This window comes from Trematomus bernacchii, unplaced genomic scaffold (genome assembly GCF_902827165.1).
Source record: "Trematomus bernacchii unplaced genomic scaffold, fTreBer1.1, whole genome shotgun sequence".
In the NCBI taxonomy this organism is placed as follows: domain Eukaryota; kingdom Metazoa; phylum Chordata; class Actinopteri; order Perciformes; family Nototheniidae; genus Trematomus; species Trematomus bernacchii.
In genome coordinates, this window is record NW_022987756.1 from 24,990 (window position 1) to 52,500 (window position 27,511).

Below are 27,511 nucleotides of genomic sequence, written 5' to 3' on the forward strand. Positions count from 1 at the left end.
GGGCTGTTTGCGCCTGTCAGCCGCCAGAGAAATGCACCTTGCCTCTTTTTTATTTCCGTCTTGTAAAATCAAAGTCTCTGAGGATAAAACTGCAGACCTTTATGATCAGGATGATAAGGTTTAATAAAGTGTGTTAATGTTTGACCTGAGGTGCTCCAGCTCGTTGGTTCCAGAGTTCAGAGGAGCTCATCATATTTCAGCTGGAGATGAACACACAGAGATAGACTGTATGTGAATCAACAGAGCTGTGGAGACCTGCTGGGAGTTACATGTTAGTTCTGTCTCTGCTTGGAGCGACTGATTCATTTCACCGTCACTCATCAGCAGATTCTCTTCAGAAGGTAAGAGCAGCTTTCATCATGTGTGTGTCAGCAGTTAGACTGAGAACAGTAGAGGTGCTGCTGTACTCATGTGTTGTGTTCACTGCATCGCTGGAACAAAACTCACAGGAAACAACAACAGTTTGGATGAAACTGAGATTCGGTTAGGGGTTAGCCTAACCCTAGTTTAGATGACTTTAGGGTTAGACTAGTTCAGATGACTTTAGGGTTGTGCTGCTGTTCTCGTTTTGTGTCTCCTTTATTTACATATGCTATAGAGGATCAGACATAATAGAAACATCTGTATAGTTAATATCATCCTGTACATCACCACCGTGGAACAAACAGAGCACAGATAGATGAACTCTGCTAACAAACAGTTTCTCAAAGGTTGGGTTTATTGTTCTGTCTCTCTGCATCAGTCACAGCAGAAGATATTTCAGTTTTTTCCCGCCAAACCTTATCTTGTTTCCAGGAATTGTGTGTTGTTAGTTTTATTGTTAGAGGTTTTGTTGCAGTACCAAGGGTTGCCCCGTTCAGTCTCTTTGAAACCTGTTTACAGCTCAGTTAGTAGGGGGTCAGAGTCTGAATCTGTCTACAGGCGGCCTGTTACTGATTAACAGCTGATAAAAACGACTTCAGTATCAGAAAGTAAGACGTCTCAGAAATACATGTTTAATATATGATATTCTGTGAGAGTAGGAGAGTCAATAAGCATCAGTGTATCAGGAGACCATGTTACCTGTGGAAGGTATTTGGGTGATGTCACGCACTGGCCAACAGCACACCTGTTGAATCTGATCTGAATGACTGTAATAGGAACCATCCCTGTGACCCTGATACCGTTAGGCTCCATATGAAGAAATGGAACATAAACGGATGTTTGTGACCTAAGAAAGGATATAAAAGATCAGAAACACAGTGAGAGGGATGCAGTGTTGACCTGTATGTGCATCAGATCAGATCAATCCTGCGTTTGGCTGCACCTGAATCCCCCGGTCCTCCTTCTCCTGGATCTGAGACGCATCAAAGAGACCCAGGCTGAGAGCTGCAGAAACTCTGATTAACAACCTTCATCATATTAATGATAATAAACATTTACAGATACATTTAGAAACGTGATGTGTCGGTCGCGAACGAGCCGATTATTTTGAACGGCTCTTTGGTACGAACGAGGGGAACCGAGTCGTACTTGGTGAGAGCCGTTCTTGTTATCGTTCAATCGTTGGTCCGCACTCTCTGCCTGCCAACATCCACTCGCCTTTTAAAAAGCTTGATTTTGTTCCCCAAACGTATTCTGTGAAGACCCGCCCCTACTCTGATTGGTAGGTTTCAGCACGAGGAGTGAGATGGGGTGGGTCTTAACGGAATACGCCAGAGAGAGAAGTCATAACAAGTGGTACAGGACAGGTAGACGACGTGTTTTTCGGATGGAAAATGAGCCAAACGTGAAAACCCAGCAGCATTTGGATGCACTTCAACCAAAACCCAGGCAGTGATAAAGCGCACCATTTGTAAAGGCAAAATATCCTTTAAAGCAGGATCAACAAATAATCTCCATCGCCACTTAAAAACACAGTATCTAAGAGTTGCGTGAATTTCATTCAAGGCAAGGCAACTTTATTTACTTAACACATACAGAGGGTCAATTCAAAATACATTCACTGACATGAATGACATGGATATGGCGCCACCTTGTGTCATGTTTACAATGCAGATGATTGACATTAGGTCTGGCAATGCAGTCAATCATAATCCTGGTGATTATTATAAACCTAGTGACCCCGCGCCCTTTAAAAAAACGGCTCTTTGAAAGGAACGGAGCCATAAGATCCGGCTCCCTTTAAAGAGCCATAATTCCCATCACTAATTTAGAAACTTCAACATGAATGGTTTTAATCAGACAGTAAATCCTGTTTCTGGAGTATCTCAGCATGTCTGCATGTTGTGTTTTCAGAGTTACTTTACACTCATCCTCTCAGATATTATAATTGAACAATCTGATGAATATATAAAGTTAATAATGTGCAAGGCTCTAAAATCATCCAAACCTCTGTACCATCATCTTATTACACAGCCCTGATTAAAGGGTAGAGTCAGATGAAGGTTAACGAGATAACATGAAATATGATTTGACTATAGCAACTATAAAAGAATAAAGTCATACATATAAAAGATAAACATGATGCATAGATGTTATTCAAGAACCAAAGTCCAAGCTTTATTGTCATGTGTAATAAAAAGCAATAAATTGCTTATGCTCAGTGGCGCCATCTCAGTCATTAAATCTATCAATGTTTGTTTATATAGCCCAATATCACACACTTACATTTGTCTCAGGGGCTTTACAGTTTGTACAGAATATAAATAAGACCCCCTCTGTCCTTGGACCCTCACACCGGACAAGGAGCACTGCTTACAACCCAATTTGCCTTTTCAATTTCAATTTCGGATTCATATTTGTATTCTGTGTCTCTCCTGGGACATGTCTCCATGCTTTAATGTTCAAAAAGCTCTTTATTTTTCTCATACTGCCTGTGCTGCAGCTCCTCTTTTCACCCTCTGTCTGAAAACAGAGCCCAGTCTGCTCTGATTGGTTAGCTTGCCGGCTCTGTTGTGATTGGTCAACCTGCTAGTTCAGATGACTTTTGGGTTAGACTAGTTCAGACTTTAGGGTTAGACTAGTTCAGATGACTTTAGGGTTAGACTAGTTCAGAAGACTTTAGGGTTAGACTAGTTCTGAGGACTTTAGGGTTAGACTAGTTCTGATGACTTTAGGGTTAGACTAGTTCTGATGACTTTAGGGTTAGACTAGTTCAGATGACTTTAGGGTTAGGACTAGTTCAGATGACTTTAGGGTTAGACTAGTTCAGATGACTTTAGGGTTGAACTAGTTCAGATGACTTTAGGGTTAGACTAGTTCTGAGGACTTTAGGGTTATACTAGTTCTGAGGACCTTAGGGTTAGACTAGTTCAGATGACTTTAGGGTTAGACTAGTTCAGATGACTTTAGGGTTAGTCTAGTTCTGAGGACTTTAGGGTTAGACTAGTTCAGATGACTTTAGGGTTAGACTAGTTCAGATGACTTTAGGGTTAGACTAGTTCAGATGACTTTAGGGTTAGACTAGTTCAGAGGACTTTAGGGTTAGACTAGTTCAGATGACTTTAGGGTTAGACTAGTTCAGATGACTTTAGGGTTAGACTAGTTCAGATGACTTTAGGGTTAGACTAGTTCTGAGGACTTTAGGGTTAGACTAGTTCAGATGACTTTAGGGTTAGACTAGTTCAGAATAATTTAGGGTTAGACTAGTTCAGATGACTTTAGAGTTAGACTAGTTCAGATGACTGTAGGGTTAGACTAGTTCAGATGACTTTAGGGTTAGACTAGTTCAGATGACTTTAGGGTTAGACTAGTTCAGATGACTTTAGGGTTAGACTAGTTCAGATGACTTTAGGGTTAGACTAGTTCAGATGACTGTAGGGTTAGACTAGTTCAGATGACTGTAGGGTTAGACTAGTTCAGATGACTTTAGTGTTAGACTAGTTCAGATGACTTTAGGGTTAGACTAGTTCAGATGACTTTAGGGTTAGACTAGTTCAAATTACTTTAGGGTTAGACTTGTTCAGATGACTTTATTGTTAGACCAGTTCAGATGACTTTAGGGTTAGAATAGTTCAGATGACTTTAGGGTTAGACTAGTTCTGATGACTTTAGGGTTAGTCTAGTTCAGATGACTTTAGGGTTAGACTAGTTCAGATGACTTTAGGGTTAGACTAGTTCAGATGACTTTAGGGTTAGACTAGTTCAGACTTTAGGGTTAGTCTAGTTCTTAGAACTTTAGGGTTAGACTAGTTCAGATGACTTTAGGGTTAGACTAGTTCAGATGACTTTAGGGTTGAACTAGTTCAGATGACTTTAGGGTTAGACTAGTTCTGAGGACTTTAGGGTTATACTAGTTCTGAGGACCTTAGGGTTAGACTAGTTCAGATGACTTTAGGGTTAGACTAGTTCAGATGACTTTAGGGTTAGACTAGTTCAGACTTTAGGGTTAGTCTAGTTCTTAGAACTTTAGGGTTAGACTAGTTCAGATGACTTTAGGGTTAGACTAGTTCAGATGACTTTAGGGTTGAACTAGTTCAGATGACTTTAGGGTTAGACTAGTTCTGAGGACTTTAGGGTTATACTAGTTCTGAGGACCTTAGGGTTAGACTAGTTCAGATGACTTTAGGGTTAGACTAGTTCAGAAGACTTTAGGGTTAGACTAGTTCAGATGACTTTAGGGTTAGACTAGTTCTGAGGACTTTAGGGTTAGACTAGTTCAGATGACTTTAGGGTTAGACTAGTTCAGATGACTTTAGGGTTAGACTAGTTCAGATGACTTTAGGGTTAGACTAGTTCTGAGGACTTTAGGGTTAGACTAGTTCAGATGACTTTAGGGTTAGACTAGTTCAGAATAATTTAGGGTTAGACTAGTTCAGATGACTTTAGAGTTAGACTAGTTCAGATGACTGTAGGGTTAGACTAGTTCAGATGACTTTAGGGTTAGACTAGTTCAGATGACTTTAGGGTTAGACTAGTTCAGATGACTTTAGGGTTAGACTAGTTCAGATGACTGTAGGGTTAGACTAGTTCAGATGACTTTAGGGTTAGACTAGTTCAGATGACTTTAGGGTCAGACTAGTTCAGATGACTGTAGGGTTAGACTAGTTCAGATGACTTTAGAGTTATACTTGTTCAGATGACTGTAGGGTTAGACTAGTTCAGATGACTTTAGAGTTAGACTAGTTCAGATGACTTTAGAGTTAGACTAGTTCAGATGACTTTAGAGTTAGACTAGTTCAGATGACTTTAGGGTTAGACTAGTTCAGATGACTGTAGGGTTAGACTAGTTCAGATGACTGTAGGGTTAGACTAGTTCAGATGACTTTAGAGTTAGACTAGTTCAGATGACTTTAGAGTTAGACTAGTTCAGATGACTGTAGGGTTAGACTAGTTCAGATGACTTTAGAGTTATACTTGTTCAGATGACTGTAGGGTTAGACTAGTTCAGATGACTTTAGAGTTAGACTAGTTCAGATGACTTTAGAGTTAGACTAGTTCAGATGACTTTAGGGTTAGACTAGTTCAGATGACTGTAGGGTTAGACTAGTTCAGATGACTGTAGGGTTAGACTAGTTCAGATGACTTTAGAGTTAGACGAGTTCAGATGACTGTAGGGTTAGACTAGTTCAGATGACTTTAGGGTTAGACTAGTTCAGATGACTTTAGGGTTAGACTAGTTCAGATGACTTTAGGGTTAGACTAGTTCAGATGACTTTAGTGTTAGACTAGTTCAGATGACTTTAGGGTTAGACTAGTTCAGATGACTTTAGGGTTAGACTAGTTCAAATTACTTTAGGGTTAGACTTGTTCAGATGACTTTATTATTAGACCAGTTCAGATGACTTTAGGGTTAGAATAGTTCAGATGACTTTAGGGTTAGACTAGTTCTGATGACTTTAGGGTTAGTCTAGTTCAGATGACTTTAGGGTTAGACTAGTTCAGATGACTTTAGGGTTAGACTAGTTCAGATGACTTTAGGGTTATCCTGTACATCACCACCATGGAACAAACAGAGCACAGATAGATGAACTCTGCTAACAAACAGTTTCTCAGAAGTTGGGTTTATTGTTCTGTCTCTCTGCATCAGTCACAGCAGAAGATATTTCAGTTTTTTTCCGCCAAACCTTATCTTGTTTCCAGGAATTGTGTGTTGTTAGTTTTATTGTTAGAGGTTTTGTTGCAGTACCAAGGGTCGGCCCGTTCAGTCTCTTTGAAACCTGCTTACAGCTCAGTTAGTAGGGGGTCAGAGTCTGAATCTGTCTACAGGCGGCCTGTTACTGATTAACAGCTGATAAAAACGACTTCAGTATCATAAAGTAAGACGTCTCAGAAATACATGTTTAATATATGATATTCTGTGAGAGTAGGAGAGTCAATAAGCATCAGTGTATCAGGAGACCATGTTACCTGTGGAAGGTATTTGGGTGATGTCACGCACTGGCCAACAGCACACCTGTTGAATCTGATCTGAATGACTGTAATAGGAACCGTCCTATGACCCTGATACCGTTAGGCTCCATATGAAGAAATGGAACATAAACAGATGTTTGTGACCTAAGAAAGGATATGAAAGATCAGAAACACAGTGAGAGGGATGCAGTGTTGACCTGTATGTGCATCAGATCAGATCAATCCTGCGTTTGGCTGCACCTGAATCCCCCGGTCCTCCTTCTCCTGGATCTGAGACGCATCAAAGAGACCCAGGCTGAGAGCTGCAGAAACTCTGATTAACAACCTTCATCATATTAATGATAATAAACATTTACAGATACATTTAGAAACTTCAGACAGTAAATCCTGTTTCTGGAATATCTCAGCATGTCTGCATGTTGTGTTTTCAGAGTTACTTTACACTCATCCTCTCAGATATTATTCTTGCACAATCTGATGAGTATATAAAGTTAATAATGTGCAAGGCTCTAAAATCATCCAAACCTCTGTACCATCATCTTATTACACAGCCCTGATTAAAGGGTAGAGTCAGATGAAGGCTAACAAGATAACATGAAATATGATTTGACTATAGCAACTATAAAAGAATAAAGTCATACATATAAAAGATAAACATGATGCATAGATGTTATTCAAGAACCAAAGTCCAAGCTTTATTGTCATGTGTAATAAAAAGCAATAAATTGCTTATGCTCAGTGGCGCCATCTCAGTCATTAAATCTATCAATGTTTGTTTATATAGCCCAATATCACACACTTACATTTGTCTCAGGGGCTTTACAGTTTGTACAGAATATGAAGAAGACCCCCTCTGTCCTTGGACCCTCACACCGGACAACGAAACAGTTCCAAAGAAACCCCACAGTTAACGGGGGAACACTTTATAAACCTTGGGGAGAGCAACAGAGGCGGATTCCTCTCCTAGGTGTTGTGTGTAAATTAAAAAAGATAATACATTTACAATAAAGGCGGATGCTAGAAAAGATCACGTGTCTTTATATAAGAAGAAGATGGAGGTGGATCCAGGTGGATGTCAACAACCCTCTGGGTGACATCAAAGAAGTAGTAAAGTGAGGTGAGGTGCCATCTACCACCATCTAGTGGACAGCTGGTAGAACTCCATCCTCTGGTGTGTGATTTCTCTCTCTCTGACTGGGTTTCTGACACTGCTATCACTGCTATCACTGCTATCACTGCTATCACTGCTATCACATGACTCTGATGTTCATTCTGGGCTGATCTGGTCTTGTTGAGGCTCCAACAAGGTTCCTGACTATCTGAGAGGAGGAGCACTACCTGTGATGTAAAGCTTGTGGTAATGAATGAGCATGTTGTTGTGTTTGTGTGAAGGTGGAGGCTCTGCTATGGATCAGAGTGAGGACAGAGAGGAGGAAGCCCCCCCCTCTAAAAGCTCTGGGGAACATGACAGCCAGACCAAAGCTCAGAGGTGAGATCTCCACCTGTCCATGACTCTTCTCCATGTCACAGCTCAGCACTCATTATTCACTCAAAGCTCTGTGTGTTGTGTTCCAGCCCAGAGCAAACACCACATCCTGCTGGACCTGGACCTGAACCTGGACCTGGACCTGAACCTGGACCTGGACCTGGAGCTGGTCCTGAACCTCGTCCTGAACCTGGTCCTGAACCTGGTCCTGGACCTGTACCTGGACCCAGCTCTGTGTCCAGTAACCAGCTTACTGCCAGAGACCAGAACCAGGTGTGTGGTCGCCGGCTGAGTCACTCTCTTATTTCTCTCATGTTACTTATTTGTACCACTTCAGGTTGCAGGGGGTGGGAGTCTTCATTGAACATGGAGTTAGACAGCCTCTGTAACGGTCTGATGAGCAGGGGCTCCAGGTTTAGCTGTGACTCACCAATCAGTCTGCTCGACCACTTTATGATCTGACTGAGACAGTTTCTGCTCTTTAAAGACAGGTTACCAAACCAAGACATTAAAGGAAAAGACAGAACTGACTGTGCTGACTGTCTTCAAGTTTAGGATTGACTTCCTGAATGTCTGTCGTGAAGTCTAAGGTATTAAAACAAGTTTAGAAACGATTAGGGTATTTACTAACTCGACATCTGAATTGAAGCCATCCAAAGTCACATGGCAGCTGTTCTTTGGATCCTGAAGGCCTGTTATGGTTTTCAAAAGTACAAAAATACAATAAAACAATATATAGTTCTGTAAGATAAAGATGTTCTTTCTCTGTATCTTTGCTCTGCAGGGAGAAAAGATGGAGACACCTAGAGAAGTCCTATTCAAAACTTTAAAAGATTTGGGGGAAAATGAGTTTAAAGACTTCAAGTGGTACCTGGAGGGGAAGGTCCTAGGATTCCCAGGAATCCCAAAGAGTGAACTAGAGAAAGCAGACCGAGGGGACACAGTGGATCTGATGCTTCGGGACTACGACATAAACACCATTAAAGTGACCAGAGACGTTTTGAAGAAGATCCCGAGGAATGATCTAGAAGAGGAATTATCAAAAACCTCATCAGACCCTAAAGGTAGGTCTTTAAAAAAGAGTGTACTAAAAGATAACTTTTTTTATTTTTCACAGCCATGCATCATGTTTTTAGACTCCTGATACACCCCTCAGAGAACCATCACCTCCACATGGTGTTGGGGTTGAGATACCCCTGAAAGCAGAGAGGTCAGGGTCACTAGTTTCTGGCAGGGTCACCCTGTTGGTCCCAGGTGAAGGGTAGTAGAACCTTTATAGATCAGCATTTTAGGAATCCAATTACCTTTCCTGGATAAGTGAGACTGGAGTTTGGTGGAATTGTCCAAAGATCAGCTCCTATCGTCTCTGTCAGGGTTGGGGGGAAATAGGACTCAAATGCAGAACACAGACAGGGAAGCGGGTATCCAGGTAATAACCAAAAACGAGCTTTATTCCACAAAGCTGATAAGAAAAACTACAAAACACTAACCAGCAACAGGTGAACACAATGAGACGGCGGTACACCAGACGGGACTGTGTGTGATTGGTTGTTCCTCGTCACATGACAAGCGGTGCGTGGCGCTGCTCCGCTCCAAAAGTTCAATATTTTGAACTCAAGGCGCGTGCACACAAGAGCAGACATCCAGAGCCAGGCGTACGGGCCTCTTTTAATCTTTTTTTAAAAACTTTTAATCGAAAATGTAAAAAAAAAACATTGCTCCCGCCTGGGAGATCGTAGTTGAATCAGATGAGCTTTATTCATTGGTCCAGACGGCATAAACAGGAGGACACATTTCTTCGATTCATAATAACTAAAAGTTTATCATTTTCAAAAGGAACAAAAGACTTTTCCGCTTCCCCGTCTCATCACCCTCAGCTGTGTCCTATCAACCTACCATATATAGGCATATAGCCATGCACGTGATACTGACGCACCTTTCATAACAAATAAGTGAGCCTTAAATTAATACATTTTAAACCATAGTGTGACTCACAAAAATACCTGATAATCAAGAGTTGAATCTACTTTATATTATTATTATCAAGCCTAACATTCAGACAATAATAACAAAATGAAAATGGCTCTAACATACCAGCCCCTAATTGCTTATTACATAGCAATTACCAATAATAATATATCAAAAGAGTCATTTTAACAAAACATATAACATCCATCCGTCGCATATTTGTATACTCAAGTCCATAGTATATTGTATACTTTCAAGTCCATGTAAGACCATTACTGAGTGTGTAGGTCTAGTACTAATTGTCTGTAATGTTCTGCTGTTCAAAAGGCAGCCTTTGATGGGGGGGGGTAGGAGACCAAGAGTCTAGTCCTTTGGTCTAACAGTCAGAGGTGCACGTGACTGAAAGGCTAAGGCTTAGTAGGCTCAGTCTGTTGCCTCCAGGAGCAGACACAACTTAGTTATGGGTCTTTCTATGGTACTAGTCTTGGTTTTAACCAGGACACTCCTAACAAGTCCTTTTGAACCAGGAAGGGTCTTAACTACACGTCCCAGGAGTCAAGTGTTCCTCGGTGCATTCTCATCAACGATGATGACCAGGTCTCCGGGGGTGAAGTTTCTTTTGATTGTATTCCAGTTGGGCCGTTCTTGCATCAAATGAAGGTATTCCCTGGTCCAGCGCTTCCAGGTCAGCAAGGTATTGCACCTGCCTCCTGGCTGAAGAGTTAGCAGCGGATAGCCAATAACGTTGAAGGAGTTTGGAGAGCATGTGACCTGAGTGACCAACTTGATGATGTATTGTCGGAGAATCTCAGACTAAGCTAGTCGAAAAAGTCCGGACCTCCTTCTCAACATTATCATTTATTAACTTTCTTCGTGATTTACAATTCGAATGGGTTCTGAAGAAATCGCTGGAGGCAGTCAGAGTTTGTTGCAAAAATAACTTTTACTTCATCAAACGACAAAAACAAAAGTCAGAGCAGACCCCGGGATCGTACCAGCTAACCAAACATCGGTTTAGCATTTTATAACTAAACTTTCTTGTTTCTTATTGGTTGACCTTGGTGGAAGTCGCTACGCCACTCCCCGACTCTTTGTTGTAACTTTTTCCCGCATGCGTTTGCGTTTAATTATTTCTCCGCGTACGTGCCTGTAACTCTTTTTGCTAACGTTTGCACTTATTTTACTACCGCACATGTGGCCTGGAGGCGTTCCGTCACATTTGACCGCTTCCCGACCTCCACCCAGGTTCACCATCAAGTGAAAAGGAGTTTCCACTCTGAGGCCTTGTTTTTTACACACAATTTTAGTTAACTTTAACTACCACAATAGTTTTTACTTTTTACATTACATAACCCTTATTTTATGTACTATATAATACTACAACAGTATGTGGCTTAGTATCAACTTGGAAATATGAGAATGTTTAGGTAGAATCATTGGATGTTTGACCTCAGTTGGCATAGCCATCTTTGTAGTTCTTCCTCCCAGCATCAATGATAGGGTCCAGCTTGTATAGGGAGCTTCCTCTATTGCACTGTTTGGCTTTTTCCAGCAAGGCAAACTCTTCTTTGAAATGCTGTCTCTGCTCGTGGCAAGTAATGGCCTTTTCAGCATTTTCCGTGTCCTCTACTGAAAGTCTTAGTGCATTAGCTGTAGGCCTTTTGAGCAGAAGCATCTGATCCTTCAGTCTCTTTCCTTTATCCTGCTTTGCTCCGAGATCAGTGGAGCAATCTTTCCCCTTTTCTCTCCTCTGCAGGAGCTTTCGGTCATCAGCTGACATTTGTCTTTCCTCTTCATACTCGTTCGTTGCAAATCGTTAATATATTGAGTTAGAGAGGACGCTGGCACGGTCTATTGCCGCTTCTCCCTCGTAGCCTCTTTTTGTTATTTTTAGCAAGGATTCTACTGCTTTTCTTTTGTTTTTGCACGGATTATATGGATGCTTATACCAACTATACCCAGACAATACTCCACTTTCCTGCAAATCCCTCGTCGGCTGGACGAGCTACTAACGTCTAAGCTACGAGTGGCTAATAAGGTAGCTCAACCTTATTGAGCTACGAGTGGCTAATAAGGTTAGCCGCTATGCCAGCAGCGACACCTACCACAAACAATTCCAGCTCAACTTCTCCACCCAGCTCGATCATCTGCCAAGCTGTGGATCTTTCTGTGTTTCTGGCTAGTGTTAATTTCGTCAGCTATTTTTTTATTTAGGTTTAGTCTTAGTCCTGTGTTAAATTTCCTTTTTAGTTTTAGTCATATTTAGTCACCTTCATCCTGTTTTTATTTAGTCAAGTTTTAGTCGACTAAAAGTCTGAGCATGTTAGTCTTATTTAAAGAAAACTAATTATTTTAGTCTACTTTTTGTCAGTCTATACACAACTCGTCACTCACTCGCGCTGACGGGGGGGGGGGGGGGGGGGGGGGGGGGGGGGATATTCGGTTAACGCGACCACTGCTCCCAAGCCCTGTTGTTGCCATTTTATTTTCTGTTAAATAACTGTTAGTTAGACCATGAGTTAGACCCGAGTCTTCCTGACAGTTCACAGTGTTCACAGACACACAGCTGCTGCCCAGCCGCAGCACCGGAAAAAAAAAAAATTAAATTATTATTCAGAAATGTTATTCTGTAACTTCAATCTCAGAGAACTTGAGTTTTTGTAATAACATAATATAGCAGCCTAATAATAAGACAAATTATATAAGAATTTAAATACAAAATTAATATAATCTATATGTAATATAAATAATGAATACTAAGAATAATAATCAAAATTATATAAACAGAATAATAATCAACAATAGAATTCGGGGGAGACAATTGGCCTACATTTCATGAGATGGGGTGTGGTATAGTACCTGGATAGTGGATCGGGGGGCGCTGGCCCAAAAAAGGTTGAGAACCACTGGGTTACATAGACGATCGGACATGGAGCAAAAGGGAAGACTAAATACACAGAAGAGAAATTACAGGACAAGACACAGCTGGGCAGGGGAGGCAGAAACACAAGGGGGGGGGGGGGGGGGGGCAACAGGTGAACACAATGAGACAATCAGACACAGGGAGAAGAGAATTTCAAAATAAAACAGGAAACTACACACACAAAACTAAGAATCGTGACAGTCTCTTCCTAACCACTATTCCTTAACCTCTGTGAAACATCTTGGGCTTAATGATAGAAGGATTCATCAGGACTTAGGAAAAGAGACTGCTGTGTTATGAGAGTCCGACCGCACTGACACTATCCAACGTCATTATGATGTACCAGCCGATGTTATTAAGAAGGAGAAGACGCTTTATTTGATCCCAAAGGGGAAATTCACCTCAGTTATTCGTCTCAGTTGTGGTAACAGACAGTACAATACACACACAGGACAGGTGAGAGAGGTCTGAGCAAAACAGGCAGCCAGTCTGTCCAGTGCCAGGGAGCAGTTGGGGGTTCTGTGCCTTGCTCGAGGGCAGGAGGTGAACTGGCACCTCTCCAGGAACCAGTCTACACTCCGTGTTATTTTGGTCCGATCGGGACTCCAACCGGCACCCTTCGTTTCCCAACACAAATTCCTACAGACTGCGCCACTGCGGCAGTAAAACCCTCTGCTGCATTGGCTGGGAATCGAACCCGGGCGTCCAGACGAGAACTCTACCACTGAACCACCAATGCTATATTAACGAGTTTCTCCTGGTGGGACATTGGAGATATGTAATACAAGTGGGTGATGCTAAATGCCAGTGTTGGGCAGGGGATGGATCAGAGGAATGACAAGAAAGTCATCAGTGGGCTCTGAAATGGCAGTGAGTCCTTGAGTGCTATGTTTACCCAGGAAACGGCCAATTCTGTTTGGAATGAGGTTTGTCCTGCCAAACTGTCAGATATCTCAGGAGGGGGAGTCATGGATAAACCCCGGGTGTTTGCCACAGTGTAGGTTAGCTGCTGACTCAGTCTCAGGATATTGAATGGGACTGATGCACACTGAGTTCAGGAGGCAGAGCTGAGGGCTTGGAGAACAGCTGTTGTTGCTCAGGTGGTCACTGTGGAGGTTTGTCCTGACATAAGATTGGACAGTTGAGATTTACATTTCTGTCCAATGCTGCATGGAGGCAGACAGTGTCATTGTCCATGATTTAAAGGGGACTGTAGGGTGAGCTCTAAACATCAGAGGAGCACATTGCTCAGCCTCACTGATTGCTCACTGCAGATTATGTCCTAGTCATTACTAATGGCCCAGCCCCCTACAGGTGGAAGGAGGTATCATTTGCCGTCCAACATGACTTGGGGAGAAAGGAACGGGTTATTACTGTGACCCCCCAGAGTGTCTTGTAGATGGTAGGCTACTGCAGGAGTATACTGCGACTCACTAAGAGCCATCCACTTCCTGTATAACTGGAGAGAGAGCTGTGTCCACACCCTCAGTGGGTGTTGGGATCAGCTGGTATCGTGCCTCATCTCCCAGCAGCAGGAATAAGAGTCAGTCAGGTTCAGGGCCATGGTTCTCTGTGGGAAAACTGATGGTTCTCTGTGGGGTGGAACTTATACTGGACAATGTACAGATAATTATGCAACAAGATCCAGTGACTTGATACAAAGAAAATAACCTGCTATTTTGTCAGAAATGGGTCCAATTAGAAGGAAATATGTTGATGTGTCTTTAATGTAAATATCTTTCTTATTCATTCAGATATTCTCACAAAGTGCCAAGGTGAACTCAAATCAAACCTGAAGGAAACATTTAAAAATATCAAATTAATGGAAAAATCTGAACCCCTACATGAAATCTACACGGAGATCTACATCCACCGGGGAGACACCACAGAGGTCAACAAGGAACATGAGAACAGACAGATCGAACGAGCATCCAGGAAACCAGACAGACCAGAAACAACCATCAGACAAGAAGACCTCTTTAAAGGCTCAACTGAAAGAGGTAAACCAATCAGAGCAGTGATGACAAAGGGTGTGGCTGGCATTGGGAAAACAGTCTTAACACAGAAGTTCACTCTGGACTGGGCTGAAGGCAAAGCCCACCAGGACATCCAGTTCATATTTCCATTCACCTTCAGAGAGCTGAATGTGGTGAGAGAGAACAAGTACAGCTTGGTGGAACTTGTTCATCACTTCTTCTCTGAAACCAGAGAGGCAGGAATCTGCAGGTTTGATCAGTTCAAGGTTGTGTTCATCTTTGACGGTCTGGATGAGTGTCGACCTCCTCTGAAATTCCACAACACTGAGATCCTGACTGATATCAGAAAGTCCACCTCAGTGGATGTGCTGCTGAGAAACCTCATCAGGGGGAAACTGCTTCCCTCTGCTCGCCTCTGGATAACCACACGACCTGCAGCAGCCAATCAGATCTCTCCTGAGTGTGTGGACATGGTGACAGAGGTCCGAGGGTTCACTGACCCACAGAAGGAGGAGTACTTCAGGAAGAGATTCAGAGATCAGAAGCAGGCCAGAACCATCATCTCCCACATCAAGACCTCACGAAGCCTCCACATCATGTGCCACATCCCAGTCTTCTGCTGGATCTCTGCTTCAGTTCTGGAGGACATGTTGAAAACTGAGGGAGGAGAGCTGCCCAAGACCCTGACTGAGATGTACATCCACTTCCTGGTGATTCTGTCCAAAGTGAACGTCAAGTATGATGAAGGAGCCGAGACGGATCAAGACTGGAGTCTAGAGACCAGGAAGATGATCGAGGTTCTGGGAAAACTGGCTTTTGAGCAGCTGCAGAAAGGCAACCTGATCTTCTCTAAGTCCAACCTGAGAGAGTGTGGCATCGATATCAGAGCAGCCTCAGTGTACTCAGGAGTGTTCACACAGGTCTTTAGAGAGGAGAGAAGAATGTACAAGAACAAGGTGTTCTGCTTCGTCCATCTGAGCGTTCAGGAGTTTCTGGCTGCTCTTCATGTCCATCTGATCTTCATCAACTCCGAGGTCAACCTGATGGCCCCCTGTTGGTCTAAAGTCTTCAGAGCCAAACCTAAACATCTCTACCAGAGTGCTGTGGACAAGGCCTTACAGAGTCCAAACGGACACCTGGACTTGTTCCTCCGCTTCCTCCTGGGTCTTTCAATGGATGCAAATCAGAAACTCCTACCCGACCTGCTGACACAGACAGTAAAGGACTCACAGATCAACAATTTAACAGTTGAAAACATCAAGAAAAAGATAAGAAAGAACCCGTCTCCAGAGAAAAGCATCAACCTGTTCCACTGTCTGAATGAACTGAATGATCGTTCTCTAGTGGAGGAGATCCAACAGTCCCTGAGTTCAGGAAGTCTCTCCACAGAGGATCTGTCTCTTGCTCAGTGGTCGGCTCTGGTCTTCATCTTACTGTCATCAAAAGAAGATCTGGACGTGTTTGACCTGAAGAAATACTCTGCTTCAGAGGAGGCTCTTCTGAGGCTGCTGCCAGTGGTCAAAGCCTCCAGGAAAGCTCTGTAAGTGGAGATAAAACTACATTAACTAGGAACAGTTTGAGACATGATAATATAACTCTTTGTGTTCACTGCTGATCTTTCCCCAGGCTGAGTGGCTGCAACCTGTCAGAGAGAAGCTGTGAAGCTCTGTCCTCAGTCCTCAGCTCCCAGTCCTCTAGTCTGAGAGATCTGGACCTGAGTAACAACGACCTGCAGGATTCAGGAGTGAAGAAGCTGTCGGGTGGACTGGAGAGTCCACACTGTGACCTGGAGACTCTCAGGTCAGAGTTCAGCTTTTTATTTTCAAGCAGTTTAACTTTAGATTATTTTAACCAGCTTTTTGTTCATGTTGATAAAGATGGTCCACCTCTGTATGATTTTCCTGCTCATGTGACTTTTTAAAGCACTGAGTTTACTGTATTCCCTGGTTCCAGTCTGTCAGGCTGTATGGTCACAGAGGAAGGCTGTGTTTCTCTGGCTTCAGCTCTGAGCTCCAACCCCTCCCATCTGAGAGAGCTGGACCTGAGCTACAATCATCCAGGAGACTCAGGAGAGAAGCTGCTGTCTGCTGGACTGGAGGATCCACTCTGGAAACTGGAGACTCTCAGGTATGGACAAACTGACTGCAGGTTCCTCATATTTTTGAGGGAGTTAGTCTGAGTTGGGAAAAAAATGGATCCCTTCAAGTTTTATTACATGGGAACGACTCCTGGTCCGGGTTAAGGTTATGGTTAGCAGGGCCGTCCACCATGTTAGCGGCTGCTGCTGTGTACCTGCCGTTGGCGGTGTCTGACTTGGTGCACAGGGTGTAGGTCAGTGGATCTCAACTGGTCAGGCCTCGGGACCCACTTTTTCCTTTGTCAATAGATCGCAACCCGAAATTTCGAATCACTCAAATCTATTCAACAAAAAATGTGCTGTAATATATACGCTTTTCAGCATACATTATGAATTAAAGTGAAGTACAGTGCATATATCCCTTATATCCCTTCACAGAACTAAAGTACACTAAAAAAAGGTTTAATGAGATGATGGAATCAAAGCTGAACTGTATCACACATGCTGTGTCTTTCAGACATGCTGAAAACCCAACCCCAGCAGGGGGTCTGGGGGGATTGTCCCCCAGGAGATTTTTAGAAATACTAACATATAAACTACGCATTCTGGTACACTGAGAGAAGAAAATAAATAAATCTATTACTACCCGACATATTAATGATATTTAATACCATTGTTTGTTTTTCACTTTGTTCTGACAGCTTGCTGCTCCTCACAGAGAGAAGAGCAAAGAGGAGAGAGTCTGTGTGAATTACTTTAAATTGTGGGTAAGGGTAGATAGCCCCCATTGTTCTGTGACCTGTCAATCATCAAACCGGGGGTCATATTTCATCATGTGTTCATTTCTATCTGAAGTTGTACCCATGGATGTATAAAGAATAGTTCTACCGCAAAGTTATTCTCCGTGGGGACTTCCGGCAACAATCTTGATTCTGATTGGCCAGAAGACTCGAAAAAACATCAGCAAAGATGTTTTATTGAGAAGATGATCACTACGTGACAGAAGTTTTCCAAACCGTTTATGGTCTCCGGTACTTCCAGTCCAACGGCTACTGCATGCACAGTGTTAGAAAATCGGGCCTTCAAAATAAAAGTTTGACTTATTTTGACCTCTTTTTTTTCTTCACTCACACATCTGCAACCCACTCGAAACGGGTCCGCGACCCACTTTTGGGTCGCGACCCACCAGTTGAGAACCACTGGTGTAGGTGATGGTGATCATGTTTATGAAAGGGAGGAGGTGGTTTTGGTTGAAGTACGGGACAGTGAGGATTGGCGTGTGGATCTTTGGAGGAGGATGCACACAGACAGCAGGCAGTACACCAGGTCCCACATCAGAGAGAATAGAATTTCATCAGCCAGATAAGATCAATTTATTGTTTTAAGCACCATTTTAATACTTTTAAAAATGTGCACTATACAGATGGAGCGTCTTATTTTGGACAGTTTGAAACGCGAGGGTCGTGATTGGTCCGTGATTGGTCCGTGATCGGCCCGTGATCGGCCCGTGATCGGCCCGTGATGAAGAGCCGGCCCCCAGTCTGACTTGATACCGCCCTTCGCGGAGGGATCTTGATCCCTGTGTGTTATTTTTCCCCATAATGACCAAGTCGCTGCAAATTATCCCGCTTATTACATGGCCACATTCTCAACAAAGTAACGACATGACTCCCAATATTAATTAAAATGCTTTTATGGATTTAGAAAATATTTTTATTGATTTAAAAAATAGTTGTATGTATTGATTTAAATTGACATGCATCCGCTAAGAAAAATAGTCCGTTGTTACCGTTTTTTAAACAGTCAGAATGAAACGGCAGCTCTCAGCTGTGTGTTTACACACCTAATGGCCCATCACAGCTCTCTCCCCCCCCTGATCTTTCTTTTCCAACAGTTAAGTTAACTGTAGGTTACTCTGAGTGACAAGCTTACAGTTAGTGAAGTAACACTTTTTTTTTGTGAGTCACGACCTCGCTGTTTCATTCTAACATAACGCTCCAAATATGACTGTTTCCACTCTGACTTCAATACAGCAACACCATTGTTTGGTTTCCATGGTAGCGTGTCTCTTTAGTAGCGTGCACTCCTTTCCTGTAAATTACAGGTCCAGCCAGGCAAAACAGTAATATGAAATATGAACGTTAGTTTTTAACTGAAATGATCAAATAAAGTCAAAATGTCACAGTGTTTACAAACATTGACCATACCGTTCACCAGCCCCCACCCCACTATGTTGAGTATAGCCTACTCTTTGTTTAAAACTAATTGGCCATCGGAATGTGTGTGTCCCAACCCCCCCCTGTGATATCTCTTCTCCAGCAGTCTGTTTTGAAAAGTTTGATTGAAAAGTTTATTAACAGTTTGTATATTGTCTGTAGGTTTGTGTTCGCATATTTATGCTGTCGCAGTTCCTGTTGTTTCTATCGCGCATTGCCGGTATGAAAGGGTCTGTGCCGGAAATATCAAGATAACACGGCAGGGTCCGTTACAGTTTGTTTTCATCTGATTTCAAATAAACAAAGTCTTGGCTTTCAGAATATTAAACTTGTTTCGGCAAATTTAGATGATAAATACAACTATGAAGCTTGTAACGGCATAATTACTTAAGCGGAGAACGGAGTAATTTAATGTTACAGCAGGCATAACAACAGCCGGTGTTTATTTTATTATTATATATAGTCGTTATTCATTTGTTTTAAAGCTCAATAAGGAAGATTTAAACTTTCACACACGTTGACCGGCGAAAAACTCTGCCCGGTTCCCTCGGCCCCCACCACGTTGAATAAACAGAAGGCTGCTTTTGTGGAGGAAGTTACAGCGCTACGTACGCACATTTAGCTTTCAGTGTTACTGACCTGAGATGTTTTTATTACATGAATTAATTACATTGACCATACCGTTCACCATCCCCCACCCACCTACTGTATGTTGATCTTTGACATGTAAATGGGTACCTACCCCCCTCTGAGTGAATACCTGTTGTACCTGTCAGGGGCTAAGCCCATAGGACTATGCTCTGATGTCATCACCCTCGCACATTTGTCATAAGTTTACAAAAAACGATGTTAACACTTTCTCGTTCTTAATATATGCTATATTTAGGGTCGATATGTGTTGAATTTACTTTCACTTTAACACTAGAACTGCCAATCGGGTCAATTTGACCGAGAGCTGTTTTTTATTGTGTGTAACTTTTTTTCAATAAAATATTAAAGTCTTCCAGTCCGCGGCTCCTCCGTGCAGAGAGTTTGCAGCGTGTGTGTCAGCAACGTGCAGTCAGGGGAGGCACGGATTGGCCGTCGGGAGAGTCGGGACTTATCCCGGTGGGCCGCTGGCCAGCTGTGAGTTCTGGAGAATCACAGAACGGCCGGACGCCAACGGCCCGGTTCGCTTACGGCCGACAACACCCCCCCACAATTCACGAGCGTCTAACTCGGCCATAGTTTGGACACTCATTTTAATCACACACGTCTCCCCATCCCATTCAAATTCTTGACTGAGCCTATACTGTATGCATTTGAAAATAAATAGTAGCTACAGTACCCCCCTCTGAGTGAATACCTGTTGACTACACATCTTGTACACATTTAATTAGGAGCAAAAACACACACTTCAAGTCAGATCATCACCCTTAGCTATTTTAATTACCTCTCAAACAACCTAAACTAGTTATAAATGTTTATTTTTACTGTCGGCCGGGTCAGCTGCTGCATGAGACAGACACTGAAAAGTATTATCATCTGAAATTAATCATTATGTTATTAGTATTAAATATATATAAGTATTTATACTTATATATAAGGTTATATATTATTATATATTTAGTTTTTTATATAATATCTGCATTTTCTCTTTTGAAAAACTAAGTCTTAGTTTGGCCATAGTTATTTAATATATAAAGACTATATATTATTGAATTACAAGATTAGATATACTTTATTTGATCTAAAATATTGATGTGTTCAAATGCTCTTCTAAACAAAACTGAAAGTCCATGAAAGTTGTCTTCCTGTTTTTGTGAAGGAAGCGCCATCTCCTGGTTAAATCTTGAAATTGAAAATCTGGCAACGCCCTCTTGGAAAATAGTGGGAGGGCTTAACATTCCCAGATACTGGTCTTTGGCAGGTCTTAGGCAGGTAGCTGGCAGGTAGTAGGCAGGAAGCAGTAAGCTGGAGTCTGAAATAAGCTGCTCCATCTGTATCTTCCCTTCTAAAAGGGTTAAATTAATAATCTTTTTTCTCAAAGTAATGATAAACCTGTGAGTTGGATGTAGAAGTGTCAGAATCAATATTGATGTTTTTTATTTTAAAGAAAATTCAGATTTTACAGTAAAAAACTGTAAATTATAGTGTCCGTCCAAATATTATTTTTTACTTATAGTGAAAACCACCCTTGGATGATGGGTTAGTAGACTAAAAGCTTTAGGAATCCAAAGTACAACATATAATAAGTACCCTGTATCAAGATTGATGCAAAACAAGTGACATTTGACCTTTTTAGAGAGGTTTAGCAAAAAGAAACCACTTCTGGGGTCATTTGGGTGGATTTTCCATATCTCTGGCCCCCCTTGCTCGATTTTGATGGTTGACATCTCTTTCTGACCGTTAGAGCCAATAGAATCGAAGGGGGAGTCCCCCACACACACTCATTGTGAAGAGAAATGGTGGGGGCTTCGCGCATGTAATTTGGCATCAGAGTGAACCTATCTCTAGCTCTGACATCTGGAAACGGAAAGGCAAGGCAAGGCAAGGCAAGGCAAGGCAAGTTTATTTATATAGCACCTTTCAACACAAGGCAATTCAAAGTGCTTTACAAAAATGGAAGACATTAAGAAAATGGCATTTAAAATCAGTCATTAAAAAGAAAAGATAATAAAATAAACATTAAAAGAAAAAATACATGGATAAAAGTTACAGTGCAGTTTAAGATGTGAATAGTTCAATTAAAAGCAGCGGCAAAAAGAAAAGTCTTCAGCCTGGATTTAAAAGTAGTAAGAGTTGCAGCGGACCTGCAGGTTTCTGGGAGTTTGTTCCAGATATTTGGAGCATAATAACTGAATGCTGCTTCTCCATGTTTAGTTCTGACTCTGGGGACAGAAAGCTGACCAGTCCCTGAAGACCTGAGAGTTCTGGATGGTTCATAATTTAGCAGGAGGTCAGACATGTATTTTGGGCCTAAACCATTCAAAGCTTTATAAACCAGCAGCAATATTTTGAAATCTATTCTTTGACACACAGGAAGCCAGTGTAAGGACTTCAGAACAGGAGTGATGTGATCCACTTTCTTAGTGTTAGTGAGGAACCAGTGTAAAGACTTCAGAACAGGAGTGATGTGATCCACTTTCTTAGTGTTAGTGAGGAACCAGTGTAAAGACTTCAGAACAGGACTGATCCACTCTCTTAGTGTCAGTGAGGAACCAGTGTAAAGACTTCAGAACAGGACTGATGTGATCCACTTTCTTAGTGTCAGTGAGGAACCAGTGTAAGGACTTCAGAACAGGAGTGATGTGATCCACTTTCTTAGTGTCAGTGAGGAACCAGTGTAAAGACTTCAGAACAGGACTGATCCACTTTCTTAGTGTCAGTGAGGAACCAGTGTAAAGACTTCAGAACAGGAGTGATGTGATCCACTTTCTTAGTGTCAGTGAGGAACCAGTGTAAGGACTTCAGAACTGGACTGATGTGATCCACTTTCTTAGTGTTAGTGAGGACTCGAGCAGCGGCGTTCTGAATTAGCTGCAGCTTTCTAATAGATGTTTTAGTGAGGCCTGTGAAGACACCATTGCAGTAGTCCAGTCTACTGAAGATAAAAGCATGGACAAGTTTTTCCAGATCCTGCTGTGACATTAGTCTTTTAATCCTAGATATGTTCTTTAGGTGATAGTAGGCTGATTTAGTAACTGTTTTAATGTGACTGTTGAAACTCAGGTCAGAGTCCATGACTACACCTAGATTTCTGGTTGTATCTGTTGTTTTGAACATTGCAGACTGAAGCTCAGCGCTAACTTTTATACGTTCTGCCTTGGCTCCAAAAACCATTACCTCAGTTTTATCTTTGTTTAATTGGAGAAAGTTCTGACACATCCAGTCATTGATTTGTTCAATGCACTTACTCAGTGTTTGAATTGGAGCATAGTCTCCTGGTGAAATTGTTACGTACATTTGTGTGTCATCCGCATAGCTATGGTAACTTCTTTTGTTGTTTTTCCCTATCTGAGCCAGTGGTAGCATATAGACGTTAAAGAGAAGAGGCCCCAAGATGGAGCCTTGAGGTACCCCACATGTCATATTTGTCAACTCAGATGTGTATTTACCTTTAGAAACAAAGTTTTTTCTGTCCTTTAAGTAGGACTCAAACCAATTTAGAACTGTTTTCGGAAGTCCCACCCAGTTTTCTAGTCGGTCTAGTAATATGTTGTGGTCAACAGTGTCAAACGCAGCACTGAGATCTAATAATACTAACACTGAAGTTCTGCCACTGTCTGTGTTTAAGTGGATGTCATTGAAGACCTTTACAAGAGCAGTCTCAGTGCTGTGGTTTGGACGAAAGCCTGACTGGAACACATCCAAACAGTTATTTAAATGCAAGAAGTTACTCAACTGTTGAAAAACTACTTTTTCAAGAGCGGTTTAATGACTGCAGTTTTCAGGGCCTCTGGAAAAATACCTGAGTGAAGAGATGTGTTTACTATATGAAGTAGATCTGAGGCCATGCAAGGAAAAACATCTTTGAAAAATCCTGTTGGAATAATATCAAGGCAGCAGGAGGAGGATTTCAGAAGTTGAATAATGTCCTCTAGATTTTTATCATTAATCTGATGGAACTGTGTCATGGTGTCTGAATTGATATTAGGTGGACATAGGGACAACACACCTGCTGTACCTGATGCAGAGGCACTGACTGCTTGTCTGATGTTCTGAATGTTGTCAGTGAAGAAGGCAAAATCATTGCACGCCCTGGTGGATAGAAATTCAGAGGCTACTGACACTGGGGGGTTAGTTAGTCTGTCGACGGTAGCAAACAAGGCACGTGCGTTGTTTTTGTTTTTGGTAATGATGTCAGAGAAGAAAGACTGTCGTGCGTTTTTCAATTCCAAATTATAAAGGCCAAGTCTCTCTTTATAGATTTCAAAGTGAACCTGGAGATTTGTTTTTCGCCACCTACGTTCAGCTTTTCGACACTCTCTTTTTTCTGTTCTCACGGTCATGGCCTTTCTCCATGGAGATCTTTCTTGCCAATCACTTCCTTTACCTTCGTTGGAGCAATGGCATCTATAACATTTTTAATTTTTGAATTAAAATGATCTACTAGCTCATTTACTGAGATGTTAGCAGGGGCAAGTGTGGATGAAAAATTATGAGTAAACATTTCCCTAGTATTTTCTGTTAAATATCGCTTTGTGGTTACCTCTTTCTGAACATTTGTGTGAACAGAAATAGAGCTCTCAAAGAAAACACAGGAATGATCAGAGAGTGCAACATCAGTCACCACAACCTTTGAGATATTCAGACCCTTTGAGATAATTAAGTCCAGAGTGTGCCCCTTATTGTGCGTGGGCTCCGCCACATGCTGAGCCAGTCCATAGTTATCAAGAACACAAAACAGTTCTTTAGCCCCTCTGTCCTGTAGCCTATACTTCTTAATAAAAACTGTTTTTAACAGAGTTTATGCATTTGTGATCATACTGTGTGACCTGCTTGTATGTACTTACACAATAGAGAACCACAGTGACGAGTCCTAAAACCCGGAAGTACGTTAGCATTTTTACCACTTCCGGTTCCTTCGACAAAAAGCAATGCAATTTCTGGTTTTTGACGAAGGAACCGGAAGGAGTTTACTTCCGGATTTTAGGACGCGTCACTGCGGTTCTCTATAGGTGTACTGTTCTCTCTATGTGTTGTACTGTCTCAGTGTGAACATAGATGAAACAGCCAGCCAAACTCCTTTGAGAGCCAGGGAATGAGCAGCCATGCTCCTTTATTGACTTATTTGCAGTCCACTGACATTCAAACTGAGTGAAACTATAAAAAATAAGTTACAAGGCACTTAATGATCTCATACATGCAAGTGCTAAGTGTAAACATGGTAAATATAGCTAATGCTAGCTGTGCAATAAGCATGTATACAGACTAGTATGGCTAACGCTAGCATGTATGGCTAACGCTAGCATGTATGCTAACGCTAGCGTGAATGCTAACGCATTTTCTCATTGTGTTTAAACATCTCAGAATGTCATCCCATAAACACAATACATGTTACTAATCCTTACAGTGTAAGTGTAAGGATTACACTTACACTTACAGTCATTGCTTTCTGACGGACTTGACCCTTTTACTCTTCTTTTGGGGTATTGACAGCTCAGCTACCAATAGCAAGGTATGACCTGTATGTTTCATATTTGCACATTTATATTTTTGTAAAATGTGTACTGAAGGTTAGACAGGAAACCGGGTACAGGAAGTAGGAGAGAGAGTAGCATGGCAGTAGACTGCTACTAATTTTTCCTATGCAACCTGAAGAGTAAAAGGGTAAAGTCCGTCAGAAAGCAAAGACTGTAAGTGTAATGCTTACACTTACAGTCTTTGCTTTCTGACGGACAAGAGTAGATAAGAATAGATCATATTTGTTAAGTGTTATTATGGGAGAATTACTATTCTTGTGGTACTACTGCCTTATTAGGCCCATATTGAGCAGAGCATATTAAGACCAAAACTCATGTACAACAACTTCCTTACTTGCAATAAATAAGCACTAATTGGAGGGTTATTGAGGAAAAACTCTCAACTAATGGCTTATTACTTGTAGAATATGGTCATGTAGAATAAGGCATTAATAAGTGTTTTATAATGACTACTAAAGAGCCAATATACTGCTAATATGCATGTTAATTAACAACTAGTTGATGGTGAATTGGTGTACCTTAATATAAAGTGTTACCAAGTGAACTATCTAAACCCTCAGAGAGTCCTTCACCTCACTGAGCTGTAGTTATCAGCCTCTCAGTCTGACAGGAGAGGACTCTCCTCCACCTCTCAGAGAGTCCTTCACCTCACTGAGCTGTAGTTATCAGCCTCTCAGTCTGACAGGAGAGGACTCTCCCTCCACCTCTTTAATAACAGCGACTTATATCCGGGTGCTAGTGGAGCACGCTCGTGAACTGTTAGCGCCGGAGCCTCGCAGCGGGGAAACTGTGGCGCGCATCATTTTACAACTAAATACACAGCTACACACAGAACGAAGCATTTGTATAGCTCATGTGCACGGCTCTGAGAATCTGCCTTGGTACAAAGTAGCAGTGAAAACATGGTATAGAGTTTCATTGATTTGGGCATTCTCACAATAAGCAGGTGGAATGGATTTGATAATGAAGCACTGACACATAGAGTGAGTGGATAGACCGATTCACAGACTTTCCGCATAGTAAAAGTGGGGGGGTCTAAACTAATCATTTTAAAAGGTGGGGGGGACTTGTACCACCCTCATATAATGGCTGCGACGCCCATGCATTTGGGACTTGGACGCTTTTAAACAGCGTTGGTGCTATGATGACATTGTGTGTTCTGTTGTTGATGAGGATTTAGACTTTGCACAAGTTTTGATGACATAGGTTTTAATGTATTATTTTGAACTGAAACGTTTTTATTGCACAATGAAGCACTTTATTTGAAGAATGTATAATTTATCGTATGTAAATAAAGTGTTTTTGCAAAAGTCAAAAAAGTCTTCTTCTTAGAAGAAGAACAGCTAGGACTCATGTTGACTGTGTTTCTTCCTCCAGGCTGGACCATGGTGGAGAGCAGTGGTTAAAACCACATCTGAGAAAGTGTAAGTGTGGATCAGTCAGCTTCTCTCTAAAGACAAAGATGATGGAGGTGGTATTTATTCATTAAAACATAAAATACGTTTATAGAATAATAATAATAATTTAGATTTTTATAGCGCCTTTCAAGAAACCCAAGGACGCTTTACAATGGGAGATAGAATAACTAAGTAATAATAATCACACAGACACACAGGTTGAAAAACAGGTTGCTGGGTACTGCATTTTAGCTGGGGCCCGAAGGCCTGAGTGAACAGATGGTGTTTGAGTTTTTGTTTGAAAGTGTCCAGAGAGTCGGCATTCCTGATAGCAGAGGGGAGAGAATTCCAGAGGGTGGGGGCTGCGACACTGAAGGCTCTGTCGCCAAAGGATTTCAGCTTGGAGCACTGGATGGAGAGCAGCCTGTGTCGGAGGACTGCAGCTGACGAGAGGGGGTGTAGGGCTGAAGGAGGTCAGCGATGTATGCAGGGGCTAGGGAGTGGAGAGATGTGTAGGTTAGCAGGAGGAGTTTGTACTGGATGCGTGACTTGACCAGGAGCCAGTGAAGGTGGATGAGGGTGGGGGTGATGTGTTGCCAGGGCTTAGTGCAGGTGAGGAGCCTGGCTGCAGGGTTCTGGACGTACTGGAGCCTGTACAGGGCTTTGCAGGTGACCCCGAACAGAACTCCATTGCAGTAGTCCAGGCGAGAGGAGATGAAGGCATGTATCAATGTTTCTGCAACGGGGTCGGGGAGAGAGGGTTGGAGTCTGGAGATGTTTCGTAGGTGAAAGAAAGCAGTTTTGACAGTAGACCTGATGTGGGAGTTGAAGGTGAGGCTAGAGTCCAGAGTGACGCCCATGCTGCGAACCTCAGGGGAGGGGTGGATGGAGCAGCCATCGACGGTAGAGGGATAGGCGGTTGAGTAGGATGGTGTGGGAGACTGTGTCAA

The 27,511-nt window shown here is 42.1% G+C and overlaps 1 protein-coding gene across 1 annotated transcript in view; it reads left to right on the plus strand.

Annotated features, from left to right (window-relative positions):
- Positions 1-231: 231 nt before the first annotated feature.
- The window catches only part of LOC117496579 (NLR family CARD domain-containing protein 3-like), a 35,399-nt gene continuing 8,119 nt past the window's right edge, over positions 232-27,511 (plus strand). Inside the window, exons 1-8 of the mRNA XM_034148280.1 lie at positions 232-341; positions 7,726-7,822; positions 7,909-8,092; positions 8,604-8,883; positions 14,465-16,226; positions 16,313-16,486; positions 16,640-16,813; positions 26,542-26,588. Of these exons, the coding sequence (XP_034004171.1) occupies positions 7,740-7,822; positions 7,909-8,092; positions 8,604-8,883; positions 14,465-16,226; positions 16,313-16,486; positions 16,640-16,813; positions 26,542-26,588 (2,704 nt within the window). The 5' untranslated portion in view covers positions 232-341; positions 7,726-7,739. The remainder of the gene's footprint in view (positions 342-7,725; positions 7,823-7,908; positions 8,093-8,603; positions 8,884-14,464; positions 16,227-16,312; positions 16,487-16,639; positions 16,814-26,541; positions 26,589-27,511) is intronic.